The sequence below is a fragment of the Lethenteron reissneri genome, chromosome 39 (genome assembly GCF_015708825.2).
Source record: "Lethenteron reissneri isolate LAM-NWPU_2019-01 chromosome 39, ASM1570882v1, whole genome shotgun sequence".
Lineage (NCBI taxonomy): Eukaryota > Metazoa > Chordata > Hyperoartia > Petromyzontiformes > Petromyzontidae > Lethenteron > Lethenteron reissneri.
In genome coordinates, this window is record NC_083817.1 from 10686188 (window position 1) to 10705290 (window position 19103).

The 19103-nt window shown below is 52.5% G+C and overlaps 1 protein-coding gene and 1 long non-coding RNA gene across 2 annotated transcripts in view; one reads left to right on the forward strand and one right to left on the reverse strand.

Annotated features, from left to right (window-relative positions):
- The window catches only part of LOC133351889 (microtubule-associated serine/threonine-protein kinase 2-like), an 18866-nt gene extending 15305 nt beyond the window's left edge, over positions 1-3561 (reverse strand). The window contains 1 exon segment of the mRNA XM_061567466.1: positions 3540-3561. Within this exon segment, the coding sequence (XP_061423450.1) occupies positions 3540-3561 (22 nt within the window).
- Positions 3562-11615: 8054 nt separating this feature from the next.
- On the forward strand, positions 11616-14177 carry LOC133352033 (uncharacterized). Its single transcript, XR_009756246.1, has 3 exons — positions 11616-12005; positions 12325-12436; positions 13243-14177. It is a non-coding gene; the product is annotated as an uncharacterized LOC133352033 (long non-coding RNA).
- The last annotated feature ends 4926 nt before the right edge of the window (positions 14178-19103 follow it).

Below are 19103 nucleotides of genomic sequence, written 5' to 3' on the forward strand. Positions count from 1 at the left end.
CACCGGTGGCGTTTCAAGTAAACAATTTATTGGGGGGGGGGGGGCCTTCAACACTTTTCGGCTGTCGCAATAACTCGCACAAGCAAACGGGGACCCCCACCACCTTCACGCGAAAAACCACCACCTCCCACAACTTCAACAACAACATCAACAGCAGCAGCAGCAACACCACCAACAAAAACAAACACAAGGTTGAGCGCAATTGTTCCCCCCCTATGAGCACCAAACTCGCCCCCCCCCCCATCATTGTGCTCTGGGGTCAGGCGCCACACAAAAGGGGGCCGCGTGACCCCGCGTGTTTGCCGGATTTCTAGGGTGGTTTGATCCGCCAAGTGGCCTCGCTTTGCCCGCTTTGTCTCTCCATGCCACCCCCTCCCACTGCTCCACCGCACCCCCCGCCTCCACCCGCCTCCACCACAACGCGTCCCCCGACATCAATGTCCCTCCGCCGTGCACCCCACCCACACCCACCCACCCCCACACCCCCCCCCCCACCCACCCACACCCACCCACTCCACCCACCACCACCCACCCACACACACCCACACCCACCCCCCCACCACCACCCACCCCCACCCACCACCCCCACACCCACCCCCCCACCACCACCCACCCCCACCGACCACCACCCACCCCACCACCCACCCACCCCCACCCACACCCACCCACCCACCCCCCCACCACACCCCCCCACCCACCACCACCCACCCACACCACCACCCACACCCACCCCCACCCCCCCCACCCCCACCCACACCCACCCACCCCCACCCACACCCACACCCACCCACCCCCACCCCCACCCACACCCACCACCACCCACCCACACCCACCCACACCCACCCACCCACCCCCACCCACACCCACCCACCCACCCCCGCGACAAACGAACGCACGCCCCAAACCTGACGTCTCCTTTTCTCATTTCATCGCCGCCTCTGTGAGCCCCCCCCTCCTCCTCCCTTCCACTCGCCCCCCCCCCTCCTCCCTTCCACTCGCCCCCCCCCCCCTCCCTTCCACTCGCCCCCCCCCTCCTCCCTTCCACTCGCCCCCCCCTCCTCCTTCCACTCGCCCCCCCCCCTCCTCCCTTCCACTCGCCCCCCCCCCTCCTCCCTTCCACTCGCCCCCCCCCTCCTCCCTTCCACTCGCCCCCCCCCCTCCTCCCCCTTCCACTCGCCCCCCCCTCCTCCCTTCCACTCGCCCCCCCCTCCTCCTCCCTTCCACTCGCCCCCCCCTCCTCCCTTCCACTCGCCCCCCCCCTCCTCCCTTCCACTCGCCACCTGCGCGAGGCATTCATCACCGCGGGCCTCTCTGACTCCGGTAGAGAATCACCAAGTGGGGGGGGGGCGAGGGAGCCCCCCACGTGGGGCCGCGTCACCCATCATCCCGCACCTGCGATTTGCGCGGTTTGCTACCTACCTGGGCTGTCCCAGAGGGCAGCAGTCCGTAGGGCAAATGGCCGTCTGGGCGGTCCATTCCGAGGGTCGGTGGGCCGCTCTTTGTGAGGAAATTGAAGATTGGACTTAGTTAAAAAAATATATAGCATTTTGTATTAAAAGATTGCATTACCTCGAATGTGTACGCTTCGTCGCTATTTACGCTGTCAGTTGGCATCGAGTACCCATATTCGGCAGGCAAAATCACGCGAATTCGCAGTCACATCGCAAATCTAGCTCCGAGCACTGCGCAGTCTGTCTGTCTAGTACACAGTCTGTCTGTCTAGTACACAGTCTGTGTAGCTCTTGCTGCTGCCTCCAGAGTGCTGGATTACAGGCGGCGGCGTCGCCACCACCACCACCGCCCGGCTCACGCGGCGTTAACACCTCAGCGGTGCAGTGATACATTACGCGAAACATTCGAGTAACGCGCGCGTCGTACCCTCCGTTATTTGTTGCGTCGTAGTCGGAGTGACATCGCACCACGCCAAAACTTGATCGTCGTTAGATTATTTTTGGGGGAAATTTCTTTCGCTTCAGGCGTTTTTTCGCTTAACGAGGCACTTCTCAGGAACCCATCTACCGCGTTCAACGAGGAGTTGCCCTAGCTGCCCAGCGTCTTCTCATCCATCCTCACTGTCGCCTCCACACCTGCAGCCCACCGAACCGCACCCTGGCCCAGCTGGGCCCCGCCCTCCCCCACTTTGCGCTCGTTACCCCGGGGGTCGTTACGGTTGGAAAGAATATTTTTTTTCTCACAATCGTTGTGGTTTTTTTCTCTCTCTCTCTCTTTTCTTTTCCACACTGCCTGTGCACGCGCGCGTGTGTGCTCACACTAACACGCGTAATTATCCACGCGATTGCGCAATTTGCAATCAACCGATCAAGCGCGAACTAATAAATAAATAAAAGTACAGGTGTGCCTCCGTGCGTCTGCGTCTTCGTGTGTGTGTCTCCGTGTGTGAGTTTGTGCTTGTGTGGTGTGTGTATCTCCGTTCGTGTGTCTTCGTGTGTGATTCTGTGCTTGTGTGTGTGTGTCTCCGTGCGTGTGTCTCTGTGTGTGATTCTGTACTTGTGTGTGTGTGTGTGTCTCCGTGCGTGTGTCTCTGTGTGTGATTCTGTACTTGTGTGTGTGTATGTGTGTTTTTTTTTGCGTGTGGCTGAAGTAGAGATGGAGCTGATGCGGTACGGGAGGATGTTGAGCTGAGTGGACTTTCCGACGAACGGTATCACGGGTGTCAAGATCGGCCTCTGTGGAGGAGGCTCGTGAAGGACGCTGCTACTGGGCAGTTGGAGGCAGTCGCCCTCCAGCAACACGGAGGGCAGTGGAGCGACGCTCACAACAACGGGTAGCTAAAGTACAGCAAGTTGGCACAGTAAGGGTATAACTGGTGCATGTAACAGGCAATCCATGGCACCTGGGTCTGTCCAGAGACTTTGTCAGAGAGCCGTCGACACTTCACGTGGCCTCAAAGTGCACCTGGCCTGGCACCGGCGCCGTGGTGACGCCCGCCGTCACTTAGTAGCGAATGGCGGGGGGTGGTGGTATTGGTGTGTGTGTCTCTGTGCGTGCGTCTCCCTGCTTGTGTGTTTCAAAGGGGAAGCTGGAGCGCTGCGCTTCGAACCCGGCGGCTCGAGTTCGATTCTGGCTCACAGCCAACACCAGCGACGATTATCTAAACCGGTCATGGGCCTCCCCTAGGTCGACTCAGCCTCAAATGAGTAGCTGATGCGATGTGTAAACATTGCTACTAGGGAGACAAATGCTGGCTAACAGCACTTGCCCCAACAGTATGTCAAGGCTATACTGGGGATCTTTGTCTTGTGCGTGCCTACGTTAAACGTAATTTATCCCGCGGCTAAATATGCCCTTGCAGTAGGCTTGGGCGATGCCTGTGATGTCCTTAACGATGGTGAGAAGCTGTAAATGAGGAAGGATAGAAAATGACATTGTAAACATTGCTTCGAGTGCTTTGGCTTTTGTTGTTTATGGAATGTGATTTAGCCACCACTGGAAGGGAAGGAGGTTACTTTTGAAACTGCCACTGAATTTGTACGAGTCGTGGAAGGTGCCCTGATCTGTTCCTCTGAGCTGTGACTCACCTCGAGAATCCAAAAGTTGCATGAGCCCGGGGTCGGCAACCTGCGGCTCTTCACGCACTGCTTCGTGTGTGTGTGATCACGTGTGTGTGTGTGTATTCACGTGTGTGTGTATTCACGTGTGTGTGTAATCACGTGTGTGTGTTCGTGTGTGTGTTCGTGTGTGTGTGTAATCACGTGTGTGTGCGTGTTCGTGTGTGTGTTATCACGTGTGTGTGTGTGTGTGTTCGTGTGTGTGTGTATGTAATCACGTGTGTGTGTATACTCACGTGTGTGTGATCACGTGTGTGTGTGTAATCACGTGTGTGTGCGTACTCACGTGTGTGTTCACACGTGTGTGTTCACACGTGTGTGTTCACGTGTGTGTGTAATCACGTGTGTGTGTATTCACGTGTGTATATTTGTATTCACATTGCATTGCGGCTCTTGAAACATTGAGTTTAGTACCGAATTCGAAAAAAAACCTCTTCTTATTATTTTGGATTCTGACCCCTGCCTTAGCCTGACTCTCTAAACCTCAGGAATTAATACTGAACCCTAACAATCCTGAAGGCGTCCTACTTGAATGCCTGTGTGCCTTCATTATTATGAAGAGCCACGATCAATCCACTGCTGGAAGAAGGCCTCTCCGAGACATTGCCATCTCACGGTTCTGCGATGTTACGATACACCCGGCACCACGGGCTGATTTCACCGCTTCAACTCTCCGGTGGAAGTCCTCTCATTCGCCTTCTCTTCCTTGGCTGCTGCCACTCCGTCACGATTCTTGCTTCTGCTGTATTGTATCCTGTGGCGAGGAGTGGTGGCGCAGTGGTTAAGCACACTGCTCTGGGAACCCGTGACTTGAGTTTGATCCGTGGCCAGGGCTAATATGAGTGGCGAGTGGTATCTGAACCTGTCCTGGGTTCTCCGTTCACCAACACACACCATGTAAGCCACCCCCCCCCCCCCACATGCCAGCCTTAATAGGTGCTCGCAAACAATGAAATAGTCCATAAGGCGAAATGGGGGCGGGGGAGCTGTATCCTGGTAAGAAAGACAAATATCCCCTGTGCAGCATGCAGCATACTGTTTGGCCAAGTGCTGTTCGCGAGCACCTATTAAGGCTGGAGCGGGAACGGCGCACAAGAAAGCGGGCGGCGGGGACAAAGCCACGCCCAGCCACCTTTGTCTCCCCCCAGTCGTGCACATGTGCACCCCGCAGGAGGTAGTGCACTCATTTAGGGCTGAGTCAACCTAGTGGGGGGCAGGCTCGGTTCGGATATCACTCGACGCTGAAGTTTGCGCAATGGGTGTGCAGCAGCAGCAACAACAACAGCAGCCGCCATTCGCCACTGAGTGGCGGTGACGTCCCCCGCTGCGCGTGTGCCAGGCTAGGTGCACTTTGATGGCACGTGAAGTGTTGAAGGCCCGCTGCTGGCAGGAGGTCACGGGACAGACCCGGTTGCCATGGGTTCGCGGCCACCTGTAACTCCCTACTGCGCAACAATTGCTGAGTTTTATCCGACCTGCTGTGAGCGTCGCTCCCTCCACCCTCCGTTGTTTGCTGGAGGGGCGACTGCCTCCCGCTACCCAGGAACGTCCTTCACGAGCCTCCTCCTCCTCCTCCCCTCCCTCCACAGAGGCCGATCTTGACAGCGCGAGGTGCCGGCCATCGGCAAATCCGTGTCCGTGCATGCGACTATGGGCAGGGGGGCATGTGGGTACTGTACATGCAACGTCAAAGCCCCTTCCCTGTCCTGCTCTGCCCTGTTCGGCGTTGAGAATGTCCCCGTCGCCCACGCGGGATTAACATGTTTCGCATTTTTGGCGGTCGCAACGCGCGGCTGGTGAGTTAGCGAGCTTTTGAAGCTGGAGCGCACAAAGGCAAATGTGCCCTCCCCCCCCATAGCATTTGTACGTACGCACGTTTAACTTCTTTCGCACCGTACGTAGCCAACCGTGCTAATCGGAGGCGCGACTTCAGCGGACTACCGGGGCAAGTGCCGTTCGCGAGCAGCGCCCCACGAAGGCCGGCACGGCGCACGAGGGGGGTGTCCCCCCACTGCTTGTGTTTATACACCACGGCAGGTACTCATTTAAGGATAACTATTAAGACTGTCGCAGCGCATGAGATTGGGGGGGGGGGGGGGCTGTGACCAGTGGTCACCCAGCCACCTTTGTTTCTCCGATGCTGATGACAACAAGCATTCAAAGTCAACCTTGGAGTGGCCCAGACCAGGTAACATGTTTCTAATTGCTTGAATGATGTGATCTGATGTTCACCCGGGCTAGGAATTGAACAATTTGTTAGCTCCCATCATAGGCCAGCACCATGCCCAGCCGCCGTTGTCTCCTTTGTGCTGAAGTTTATAAACCATAACAGCTACTTGCTAACGGCTGAGTCAACCTAGGGAAGGGCCAGGACCGGTTCAAATATTCGTCATTGGTTGTGGGCGGTGCTGGCCACCCACAACGTCGTGTAGCGTTCCGCCCTTCATAGGTGCTCCCTGGCAGCACTTGCTCCAAACAGTGTGTATATATAGGGCTACATGGGTGATCTTTGTCTTTGTGTGTGGATTAGTGGGGCGTGTTGCTGGGGCAGGTGGCATTGCGGCTAGAGCATCTCGACTCACACGTAGGAGGTCACAAGGTCAAATGCCGCTCAGGGTTCAACTCAGCTGATCGTCTGACCACGCAGGTGTTTTCACTGCGGAGGAGTGACGTGAGGGCCTACGAGCAATGCCACGTGTCCCCGTGTGACTCACACAGTCCGGGAAATTGGCTTCTGAGTTCGGGTGGCAGCAGGAATTGATTTGCACCGAGATTTGGTACCGGTGTCGCTGGGTTATTGCAGTCGACGGCGCAGCTTTGTATTGTTTGTTGTTGTAACGTTCTGAATTGCACCTACTGGACATCTGTGTGGGGGGGGGGCGCGTTTTAGCTCATCGGATATCTCCGGTATATATAAATATTTTGATTCTGATCATTCTAGACCTAGCGCAGAATGCACACAATCCCGTTATACTTCTGTAGCTAAGCGGGGTTGAGCCTGGATAGTGCTTGGATAGGTAACCACTTTGAACAAAAGTGAGATGCAGCAGGCGTTGTGGGCAGTGCAGTACAAAACAAATCATTGCCCTTTTGCACTCCCCCTACGCCTTCACCGACACACATTGACCAGCGCGGTGAAGTAACGATGTACACATGTCATATTACAAAAAAATATAAAAGTTTTGCTGGCTGGCCGACTGGCTGGGCGTTACGTCCGGAGGGAGGGACAGACGGACGGTCACGTCCAAAGGACATGCGCGTTGCTAGTTTCTGATTAAAAACTAAACAATTCGCTCAATATATCGTACAACAATTTACATAATCAGCAAATTCTCATCGTATATATGTACATTGAGGGAGGTTGAGGAGGGTAGTTATTTGACCATACTTCACCACGCTGGTCAGTGCGGATTAGTGAAGGAGTGGAGCATAGACGTGGGGACATAGTAGAATACAACATTGGATGTTTACAGCACTACCATCTGGTGGCCACCAAGAAGCCCAGCGAGAGGCCGTGACATCTGGAGGTGCACGCCTCTAATGCAGCACTGTGGAGAGAGTCAGGGAGGGTTGGTAGACCACAAAGTCGTGACCCTCCCTTGCCTACCCGCGGACACTGATGTCGCCATCTCCTGGAGATGAGAGAGCGGTAGTGTAGTGGTTAGCGCCGCGGTGTATATAGGAGGTCGTGGGTTCGATCCAGATCCTGACGCCTGCTGTATATTTGGAATTAGCATGTTCTTTCTCTCTCTCTCCCCCCGTGGTCGCGTGGATTTTTCTCCGGGTCCTCCAATTTTCCCTCCACGTTTATAATCAACGTGCTTTTGACTGCTATACATTTCCACGTGATAAGCCACTTCGTAGAGCAATAATTGGTGACCAAGTCGCTTCTTAATAAGAGCTACTATATAGCTCAATGTGCCTTACTGATACATCTATTTTTTAAATAGTCCATAGTTTAAATAATTTCCCTTGTTTGCCTGAGTAGGTAAGGCAGCACAGCAAGTCGATTAATCGCCATGTGTATGGAGGTGGATCGAGTGGCATTGATTTCCCCCGGCCACTCCGGTTTCCTCCCACATGTAGGTTCACGAATAAACGCTCATTAACGGAGTTGGACAAACATCCCAATATAGGACCACGGAGATTAGGAAAATCGACGCCATCGGTTCCGGCTGCATTTGTCTTGCGGTGAAATAAAAAAACGGCGTTCTGTGATGCATTGTTCATGAACGGCGCACTCCTTCAATGGATGAGGAAATGCAAAACTACACGAATCTCTCTCCTGAATTGCTTCTTGTGTTTTTAGTTTGTTGTCCTTCCCCAGCACCTCCGATTATCACGGTTGGCTACGTACGGTGCGAACGAAGTTCAATATAGTACAACATACATACATGAAGCCCTCTTGTCGTGGCCAACAGCAGCAGACCTCGGACATTTGGGCATTTATCTCCTGAACATATTGCTGACATTATCACACGCTTCAATGATAGAAGGCTGCATGAAATCATATCATTGCTCTTTGGTTCTTTCGGTAAAGTCACGTAAGTATAAAATAAAATACAAAAACTTTTTTATAAAAAAAAAATGTAACAATAAAAAAAATATATATATATTTTTTTAAATGTATTGTTACAAATTTTTGTAAAAAAGTTTTTATTTTATTTTATACCTACGTGACTTTACCGAAAGAATCAAAGAGTATGGAACATTGCAGTCACGAAAACTTAAGATCTAAACCAAATCATTGCTATTCATTTTCATCATCATTATCACCTGTGTTTAACACGTGATTGTCGCCCATACCAACACTGCCCACAGGCTCAACCCGTGCTTACTAGTTGCGCGACATGGGTACAGATAGGGGCGCATTCCGGGTGATGCGGCCGCAGGTCACGAAAGGCGAACGCAGAAAATAAATGCAAAGTTAGACTAAACATTCAGAACGGATGAGAACACAAAAACTGGCCGTGGCGAGGCGAGACAAGCTCACTCGTATAAGTGTTTCTAAAAAAGCCGTTTACACAATGCACAAGCACCCCCGTGACTGCTCAAAAGCTAAAGATAACAGATTATGCAAGATAAGCCCCTGCCAAAGCCACACTCCGACCACAAACCCCGTAATATTGCCAAGTCGACATCTCAACTCGCACGCGCACGCTACATTGTTTGCGTCTCTGCCACGCACCGCGGCAAAGCACAGATCTGCGGAGAAATCCATTAACGCTAAAACCTTTGGGGTGTTTTCTTTTTTTCGCTGTAAAGTAGCAACTATTTTACCCGTGGCACACCACCACCACAGGTAGGTGGTGGGGGTGGAGAGGCAAGGACGGAATGCGTGGCCACCAACTGACGGGATGGGAAGCGGTGAGAGAGAAGGAGAAGAGAATGGGAAATATCAGAGCAAGGATAGAAAAAGGAACGGATCAACGGGAAGCGAAGGGGGTCGAGGGGGGCTCGGGAAAGTTTAGGATCCGCTCGTCGTCGGAGGAGGAGGCTACGCTACAACAAGAGCCTCGACTCTGCTGCGCTGCGCGGAGCGGCGTCTGTTCTCACGGCCGGGCCTCGCCGATGCGTCCACGCGTTCTACGGCGCGGTGGCTGTAACCTGAACACACACACATCGGGAGCCACCTGAGCGAGTCGAAGCCCATTACAGCGGAATCGCACTTAAGCCGCGAGATGAGACGCTCAGCGACGAATTGAGAAACTGTCAAAACAGATAATCGCAGAGAGAACAACTTGGCCATGCGTCTGTTGGAACGCGACGACTGGAAGAAGAAGATGAAAAAAAAACACTTCGGGGCCAAGTTGAACTCGTAGGCTTTGGCGACCAATATTGTGATTCGTCGTTGATGTTTGGGTGGTGATCGCGTGAATAAAAATGCGCGTCGTTAACCCCCTCCACCCGAGACCGCTAATAGATGAAAGTTGTCACGTGATGAACAAACGCATCATCGTATTAATCCTTCAGTTATTTAAGCTGGACTGGAATCAACCAGCAATAGAATATAAAACTAAACTATAAACTAAACTATTTGTATTTTACCAGGCAAGGCCCACACTGAGATATAGAGAAAAAAAATCCGAAGCGACCTGGCTACAACAAATGATAGCTCAACGTAGTGGCTTATCACGTGGACATTCATCGCAAATAAATACTCCAAGCGCATGCTTCTACATACAGACGAAAAACACGGAAAAAAATCCACGTGACCACGGGGAGAACATGCAAACTCCAAAAATCGTCAGGGTTGGAATCGACCCCACGACCTCTTGTATCCGAGGCGAGGTAGTTAACATCGCGCTACCGTGGCGCCCTGTAGAGCAATGCTCATGATAATGATAATGACGATGATGATGATGACAATGATGATGATAATGATAATGACGATGACAATGATGATGACGATGATGATGATCGATGGCAAATGGAGAGCCCCTTTGTACCGCCCCGCGTGTTCGCGGTGGTGCTGAGTCTCTCTCCTGCGTGTGCGTGTGGCGCACCTTGTGCCGAACAACACGTGGTGCCACACGACCACACAATCCGGGAGTCTCTCTCCCCCCTTGCCCCTCCCCCTTCTTAACTATATAACGTCTTGCCACGGCAGCTCTCTCTCCCACTTCAGCAAAACAAACTATTGCTGTGGTTTTCCCACCTGATGATGATTTCTTGTGTTGCAATCGAAACGTCGTGATTTGTTTTATTTTAATGTATTTTTAACTACGTGACTTTACCGAAAGAACCAAAGAGTGTAGAGTCTATTTTCGTCGAAGCCCCCTGCCACACGTATCACGGGTTGACTTTCTCAATCGATATATTTTCTGGAACGTCGACATCCACACCTCCTGTCGCTCCTCTGCAAAAGCCTCGCCGCTTCTCCATTGTCAATTCCCTTCCTCTTCCCTCCCATCGCTCCTCCACCTCTTCCCGTTTCTCCCCTACCCTGGCTCATCGTGACCCCCATGTGCCCTCTGTTACGGTCACACTCGTTCATTGACACTTGCACTGCCATCTAAATAACTTTATTTTTGTTACCGCTTGTAAACTATGTTATAGAGCGCCTTCAGCTAAGGTGTTGTTTATAAGTATAAAATCACACGTCACGTGAATTGACATTACAAACACGTGTGCGTCCTTGTTAAAGACAGCTAATGTTTAAGGCCATTAAGGAAGTTAAGAGTAAGTAACTGCCCACGTTTATCTAAATAGACAAGCCACGGTGGCTAGGAGATGTTAACTACCTCGCCTGGTATACAGGAGGTCGTGGGTTTGATCCCGACCCTGACACCTGCTTTATATTTTGAGTTTGCATGTCTCTCTCTCCGTGGTCGCGTAGATTTTTCTCCGGGTTTAGAGTAATATGGCTGCTATAATTTTCCACTTTGTTGAGCTATCATTTGTGACCAAGTCGCTTCTAAAAAAGAGCTCTATAGCTTCATTCGCGGTACGTGTTATACTGGAGTTATGCGTCTTGCGCGTTATGGAGGAGCTATTTTTCCTCGACACGTAATTCGTGGTTACCCAAAGCACCGCGCACACACGTGGTTACCGTGGTTACCGTGGTTACAGCGCACAGCAGAGCGTCATCAAGGAGACGTCACAAGGCGTGGGACGGACGCGTCGCGACCACGTGACACGGCACTCATTCCTGCGAAGAAGAGCTTCATAATTCATCGGATTTCTCCAGGCTAAATACATATTCTGATTCTGAGCGTTCGGCACTTCAGCTGCCGAGGAGAGAAAATCGGCGAGCAAGTGAGAAGCTGTCAGTGTTGGTGGTGGTTGGTGGTGGTTGGTGGTGGTTGGTAGTGGTTGGTCGTGGCAGTTGGTGGTGGTGGTTGGTGGTGGTTGGTAGTGGTTGGTGGTGATTGGTGGTGGTTGGTAGTGGTTGGTGGTGGTTGGTGGTGGTGATTGGTGGTGGTTGGTAGTGGTTGGTGGTGATGGTGGTGGTAGTGGTGGTGGTGATTGGTGGTGGTTGGTAGTGGTTGGTCGTGGCAGTTGGTGGTGGTGGTGGTGTGGAGGAGGAGCGATGCGGTGCGGGAAATAAACTGCTCACTCAACTGCAGCGGCACTGAACAATCACATCATTTGGCCACTTAATTGTCGCCATATGTGGTCCAGCACCAGAATACGTTAAGTGATATTGACAATGAATACTAATGTCATGCAGTATAAGTGAATCTGCTCATGCTGCGTGAAGTAAAGTAATTTCCAAGCGATTTGCGTCATCAAACAAATTGCCCGATTCCTGATTAGAAGGGAAAAAAAACAGTGAAAACGATATTTTAATGAGATTTATCTCCACGCATCGATGTGTACCATCGTGGCGCATGCATCCAACTCCGGGTCGGTGCATCAATGAGAGACGTTCGTACGTGAGACCACCACGAGCGATTTGCCCGCGAGGTTGGCTTGCACCAGGCAGTACAGCAGGTAGGTTACTAACCTATCCCATACAGATCTCTGAGCACCAATCGCATGCGTGGGCAGATTCCGAGTGGGGCTTTTCTTGTGTGAGTGTGTGAAACGCGATAAGAAATTCGCCAAACACCACAAAGCGGGCGGGATCCTCCTGAAAATGAGCCTTAAGAATCGGCCGAGGCTCCCCCGTGTCAATAAAGGACCCTTTGCCCTTCTCTGTGGCGTAGCTCTCTCTCTCACGTGGCTCTCACGCAGGTAATGCCTCGTCTCTCTGTCTGCCCGTCTCTCTGTGCGTGCGTGTGTGCCTCTCTGTCTGCATGTATGTGCTCAGTGCTCAGCACAGCAATAGAAGCAGCAGCAGCAGCACAATGTTGGCTGCCCACAGGATTAGTAGCCAGGAACCTCCTTCTCACGCAGCCAAGAGTCTGCGTCTCCCCGGGCCGGTAAGCCACACGCCAAACACATTCCCTGAGCTGTAACCATGAGCACGCTCACGCACGCAAGACAAAGAGCCCCGCGTGTAGAGACTTAACAGACTGTTGGGGCAAGTGCTGTTAGGGAGCACCTTTGAAGGTCGGCGCGAGGGGGTGGGGTGGCCAGAACCACACCCGACCGCCTTTGTCTCCCCAGGAGAGATGTTTACACACCGGACCAGGAACTCATTTGGGGCTGAGTTCACCTAGGGGAGGCCCAGGACCGGTTCAGATAATCGTCACTGGTGTTCGCCGTGAGCGGGAATCTAACTCGGTTGGCCGGGTTCGTAGTGCAGCGCGCTAACCGCTACACTACCGCTTCCCATACACGCAGACACACACTTAGATTAAAATACAAAGATCCCCCGTATAGCCTTAACAGACTGTTGGGGCAAGTGATGTTAGCGAGCACCTATGATGGTCAGAACGGCACACGAGGGCGTGGTTTGCCAGCACCACGCCCGACCGCCTTTGTCTGCCCAGTGGTGATGTTTTTACCCACCGCACCAGGTACTCATTTGAGGCTGAGTCGACCTAGGGGAGGCCCACGACCCGTTCAGATAATCGTCACCGATGTTGACCGTGAATCGAACTCGGTTCGCCGGTTTTCGTAGCGCAGCGCGCTAACCGCCACACTACCGCTCCCCGACACTTACACACACACACTCACAGACACTTACACACACACTGACTGACAGACGCACACACACACCGACAGTAAACACTGCAGCAGGGCTAATGCTCTCATTGGCACACAACGACTGCTTTCCCGGCAGGGCCAGGGGCAGGGCGCGCGGAGCACCGCACTAAGCCGACTCGGCTGCTTAAACAGCGACAACTGCTGCCGCTGCCGCCGCTGCTGCTGCTGCTGCTGGTAATGTGGCCGCCTCTTGGATGATGAAGGCGGCGATCGTGCGAGCACCATCTGTTAACAAGCGGCCACTCCCGCATGGGAATAATAACGCGGCTGCACACACACACACAACGCGCACACACACACAATGCGCACGCACACACAATGCGCACACACAACGCACACACACACAATGCGCACACACACACACAACGCACACACACACCTTGCACACACACACACCTTGCACACACCTCGCACACACACACAACGCACACACACACCTCGCACACACACAACGCGCACACACACCTTGCACACACACACACCTTGCACACACCTCGCACACACACACAACGCACACACACACCTTGCACACACACACAACGCGCACACACACCTCGCACACACCTCGCACACACACGCGCGCGCGCGCGCCCTGCACACACGTGCTTTGCACACACACAGACAAAGATCCCCCCGCGCCCTGTATAGGCTTAACAGACTGTTGGGGCAAGTGCTGTTAGTGAGTGGCAAAACCACGGGGTGGTTTGGCCAAACAAACAAAACAACGCGCGCAGCCGCCTTTGTCTCCCCCGGTGGCAATGTGAGCACCTCGCACGAGCTACCCGTGAGAGGTCGAGGCGACCTCGGGACAGGCCCGTGACCGGTTCTGATAATCGTCACAGGTGTTGGTGGTCGTGAGCGGGAATCGAACTTGGGTGGCCGGGTTTGTAGAGCAGCGCGCCCACCACTGCGTCACAGCTCCCCATTGTGTAAGGTACACACACACGCACACGTACATGTGGCAAATCCTACTAATTACATGACTTGAAAATTACTCCGCAATTTGCAGAATGCCAAATAAATTAACATTTACAGTATCTTTTCACGCGCTTTTGTTTCTTGTTTTTTGTAAAAGGGAGATCTTACAACAACAACAATAACAAACAATTATGCTTTTTTAATTGCCCCAGGAGTGACGACTTGATGCTTCCATCCAAAAGTGGATAGATAATGGATGATGTTGATGATGATGATGATTTACCCGACAGAGCCTCGCTGAATCTCAGGATGCATTCTTACGTCGAAATGTTTGGCCCAAATCAAATGACGATTTCTCGGCTTCTTGTGTGGAACGAACCTGAAAATCCGAAGAAAACTCACGCATATGAGGGGGTGACACTCAAAGCTCCGCATAGCTATTACGGAATCATATATTGTGGGTGCTACCGTGGCAAAATGTTAACTACCTCGCCTGGTATTCAGGAGGTTGTGGGTTCGATCCCGATCCCGATCCCGACCCTGACGCATGTATATTTGGAGTTTGCATGTCTCTCTCCCCGTGGTCGCGTGGATTTTTCTCAAGGTCCTCCGTGTTTTCCCTTCCACATTTATAATCAGCGTGCGTTCAGAGTATTTGGCTGCTATTTCCACATGATGATGAGCCACTTCGTTGACCTATAATTCGTGGTCAGGTCACTTCTGAAAAATAGTTGTATAAATCTTCACTTAAAGCTTTCGTGACTGCAGGAATTCATATTCTTTGGGTTTTTCGGTAAAGACACCTAGATGGGTTGAAAGAAAATAACAAAAAATAACAAAAAACTATTTTCTTTTAACCTATCGACGTGACTTTACCGAAAACCCAAATAATATAATATCTATATAGCTTAGTGGGCCTTACTTGGTAATACAAAAAACCATACAAATAAATCTTCTTGGTTCTTTCGGTAAAGTCACGTAGAAGGAAAATAATAAAATAATAAAATTAAACATAATAAAATAATTCTCACGACGTTTCGGCCACAACGCAAGCAGCCGTCTTCAGGTGGAGAACATGTCTGTCGAGGAGACAGAAAGAACCAAGAAGATGAATCTCTGCAGTTACAAAAGCTTTAAATTGAAACATACAACTAAAGTTCAAACATCGTGTAGTAATGCTTGCCAGCTCGTGGCCACCTCCCAGGCCAGGCCACGTGGGCTGCCTGTAACCCGGCACTGTGGTGGCAGCCGCAGCAGCGAGGGTTGATGGATCACCGCACCAACAGAAGTTGTTGTGAGACTCCCTCCTACGACCCGTGAGTGTTGAGGTGGTGCCGTACCCTGCTGGCTCGCCAGGAGAAGGCGACACAGCAAGTGGACTAATCCCCAGCTGGTTGGGATAAGCGCTGTTAGTTTTATTATATTATTGGTTCTTTCGGTAAAGTCACGTAGAGGGAAATAATAAAATAATAAAATATTTTATACAATTCTCACGACGTTTCGATTGCAATACAAGCAATCATCATCAGGTGTGAAAACCACAGCAAGAAATTGTATTTCCCCCACGCTTGGCTACGTACGGTGTGAAAGAAGTTCAACATACATAAATAGAGGACCGCAGAGCTTGGGCGGGAGGGGGGGGGGGATGCAGCTCATCACGTGGTTGCTGCTTTCCTCGCTCGTCTGTGGTTCCTCCTCTGAGTCGTTCTCCCTATTCGACAGCGAGTCAGTTCTGTACCGTGCAGTCGACACTATTATTATTATTCACCCTTTCGTATTCACAGGCGGTCTCCCATCTGAGTGCTCACCAATGCTCAACCCTGCTGAGCTTGTGAAAAGATCCGACAGGATCGGGTTGTGATGCAGGTCGCTCCCGTCGTGGCTGCAAGAGATGGAAATGTAATCTCAGCGGGCCTCTCGCGCAAGTTAAATGTGGCGACAGCCAGATTGACTTATACTGGCATTAATCTCTACGATGATGAGCTCTGCACCCAAGGAGCCTGTATTTAATGTATAATTGAACGACCACAAACCGCACTAATTGAGATTAAAATCGCAAGGGCGTGCGGGAGATACAGGCGAGGTTCAAACTGGAGCTGGTAGATGATGCTTTGAAGTGGACTTCGTTTGTTGTGGTCAATTACCCTTCAGTCGTGGTGGCACCCCCCCCGCCCCCACCCTAACACCCTAACTTTCGAAGGCGGGAAATCCCCGACAAGCCACGCTCGGTTTGACGCGACCAGCGGCACACGTGAGAACAGAGGTGATGTTTTTTTTCTTCGATTTTTTATGTTATCCGATTAGTCGAGATACGTAATCGATAATCGGTTGAGCAATGCATCACTCAGATAACTGGAGAGCCCAGCGCTGGCAAAAACATCTCACACTTTTCACACGAGCATTCCACCACCACGAGTCTCTGAGCCAGTGATGGAATTCCACATTCCCATGGCCAGGGGCCATGCAGTAAATCGCACAATCACTGTTGACGCCCCAGAAAGTGGCTATTTATGTTATTGAGGGGCGATTGGGTTTGATGTTGCCAAAGCTTGTGTTCGGCAATATTGGCCCGTTGTTGGGCAACACAGCGTTGAAGTGTGTTGAGATCCAGTGTCAAGAGTTCGTACTGCGGTTTGTATTTGTATCATGTCAAATCGTCACGCGTTGATAGTGCTTAACATTGGGCGGAAACCGTAATGAGGTGGGTCATCAATGATCTATGTTGGGCAAATTGTCACGTGTTGTCCCGGCAATGCATTGTATTCTACCGGCTAACAATGCATTCAATGCCTTCGCATGGGGGTCCACATGATGTTATTCAGGCCCCATTATTCCGCACGTGCTGGGCCCGTTGACCAACACTGCCCATACGGTGGGGCGTGGTTGCACTCAGTCTACCACTACTCAGTCTGCCACGGCTCAGAGTCGGGCCACATCGGCATGCGGTTCCACACCCGCACCCCCGCTCCCTCCATCTCCCCCTCGTCCCCCCCTCGTCTCCCCCTCGTCTCCCTCCATCCCTCGTCGTCTCCCTCCGTCTCCCCCTCGTCTCCCACCAAACGTCTCCCGCGACGCGCCTCGTGCTGCTGAGAAAGCTCGCGCCCATCGTGAGCGCCGCTTGGAATTCGACGCCCACAATAGCGCGGGGGTCACGCCCGGGGTCGCCGAGTGCCGGTGGGGGTCGAGTTTGTCCTCCGATTAGCCCCCAAAATGAGCTCTTGTCGAGTCACCGAGGGCTGTCCATCAGCCCTGAACCCCCTCCCCCCGCCCGCCCGCCACCCTCTCTGAGCGCCCTCGCAATGTACCCGCCGATTATCCCCTAGAGCCCCCGAGACTAACCCTGCCCCACCGCTTGGCCCGCTGGCCCTGCCAGCCAGCCCTGGCTTCTCGGAGAGGGCACACGAAGCGCGTCGCTCTAGCTGCTGCTGCTGCCGCTACTGCTGCCGCTGTTGCTGCCACTGCTGCCGCTGCTGCTGCCACTGCTGCCGCTGCTGCTGCCGCTGCCGCCGCTGCTGCTGCCACTGCTGCTGCCACTGCTGCAATGTTGTGAAAATCTGTTATGCGTGTTTTGTTTTTGGAGGGGGCGAGGGGGCGAATGGTGGATTTGTGAGTGGTGATACACACACACACAGATGAACGGACCGACGCACTCACGCATATACACACACACATACGGATGAACTAATACACACCTGCACACAATCACAAAGATTCCCCCGTTTCGCCCTAGCAGATATTTTTTCTGGGCACATTTTGTTAGCGAGCAGCTATGAAGGCCGGCACGGGACACCACGGGATCGGGGGTCAGCACCACGCCCGGCCGCCTTTGTCTCCCGAGTGGCGATGTTTACAAATCACACCGGGTACTCATTGGAGGCTGAGTTGACCTAGGGGAGCGGCCATCGAACTCGGGTCGCTGGATTCGTCGAGCAGAGCGCCAACCACTAAATGACCACTCCCCACCAGCACCACACACACGCACACACGCGCGTGCAAGATACTTCCAGAGAATTTGATCCTATCTCAGGGAAATTTCTCATCCACGTAATTTGAATCGGTTGCTAAAGACATGGGCCTACACTCCATCGTTAATACGTCACGATTATCCGCACTTGATAAAAAAAAACACCTTCATAACAAATTGTCCAAACTCTTCCGACTTTTCGCGTGATGGGGTGAGCGTCCGTGGGGTCTATTGAGAAATATTTGACGCCAAATGTCAGCGCTGTCGGCCAATTACTTTCTGCCATTACGCGGCGCAGTCGTACACGAGGACGTCAGTCAGTGTTCAGGAAACGGCGCACGAAGCCGGCGAAGCGAGCGGTCCAGCGGATGAGACAGACGCGTGCGTGCGCGTGAACAATAACCTCGGACGTGGGGAAGATCGCGCGATCAGACGCAGCCCTTTTGCCAATCCACTGCTGGATGTGTGTCCCCTCCCCATGCCATGCGGATCGTGGGTGAGATTTACGCGACCGCACTTCACCACGCTGATCATTGCGTCTCGGTGACGATGGTGAGGTGGGGGGGGGGGGGGTGTGAGGGGAGGGGGAGGAGCAGTAACGTGGCAGCATAGAAGTATAGTACAACAATGGATTTTGTTTAACGCGACGCTGCCTCTAGACAGTGGACTGGGCGTCAATTCTATGAGTCTCGGACGAGCATTTGATGGTGATCTCTCCTCCACTGAACCCAAGTATGGAAATCCCACATTACTATGGCGGGGACTTATCATGTACACAGCCACTGTTGGATTAAACAATGTGGTCATACTTTCATCAGCCCTGCTATAATGATTGACTGTGTGAGCCCTGAACAATGCTATCACAGGAAGAGGTAATCACAGGCAGATGGGAAGAGGAAGGTCTTGGGACAGGACTTGAACAAAGGAAGAAAGTTGTCAGCACTGCTGAACTATTATAATGTTATCAGGTAAAGGCTCGCCGAGCCGTGTAGCTCTTCTTTAGAAGTGACCTGACCATGAATGATAGCTCAGCGACGTGGGTTATCACGTGGAAA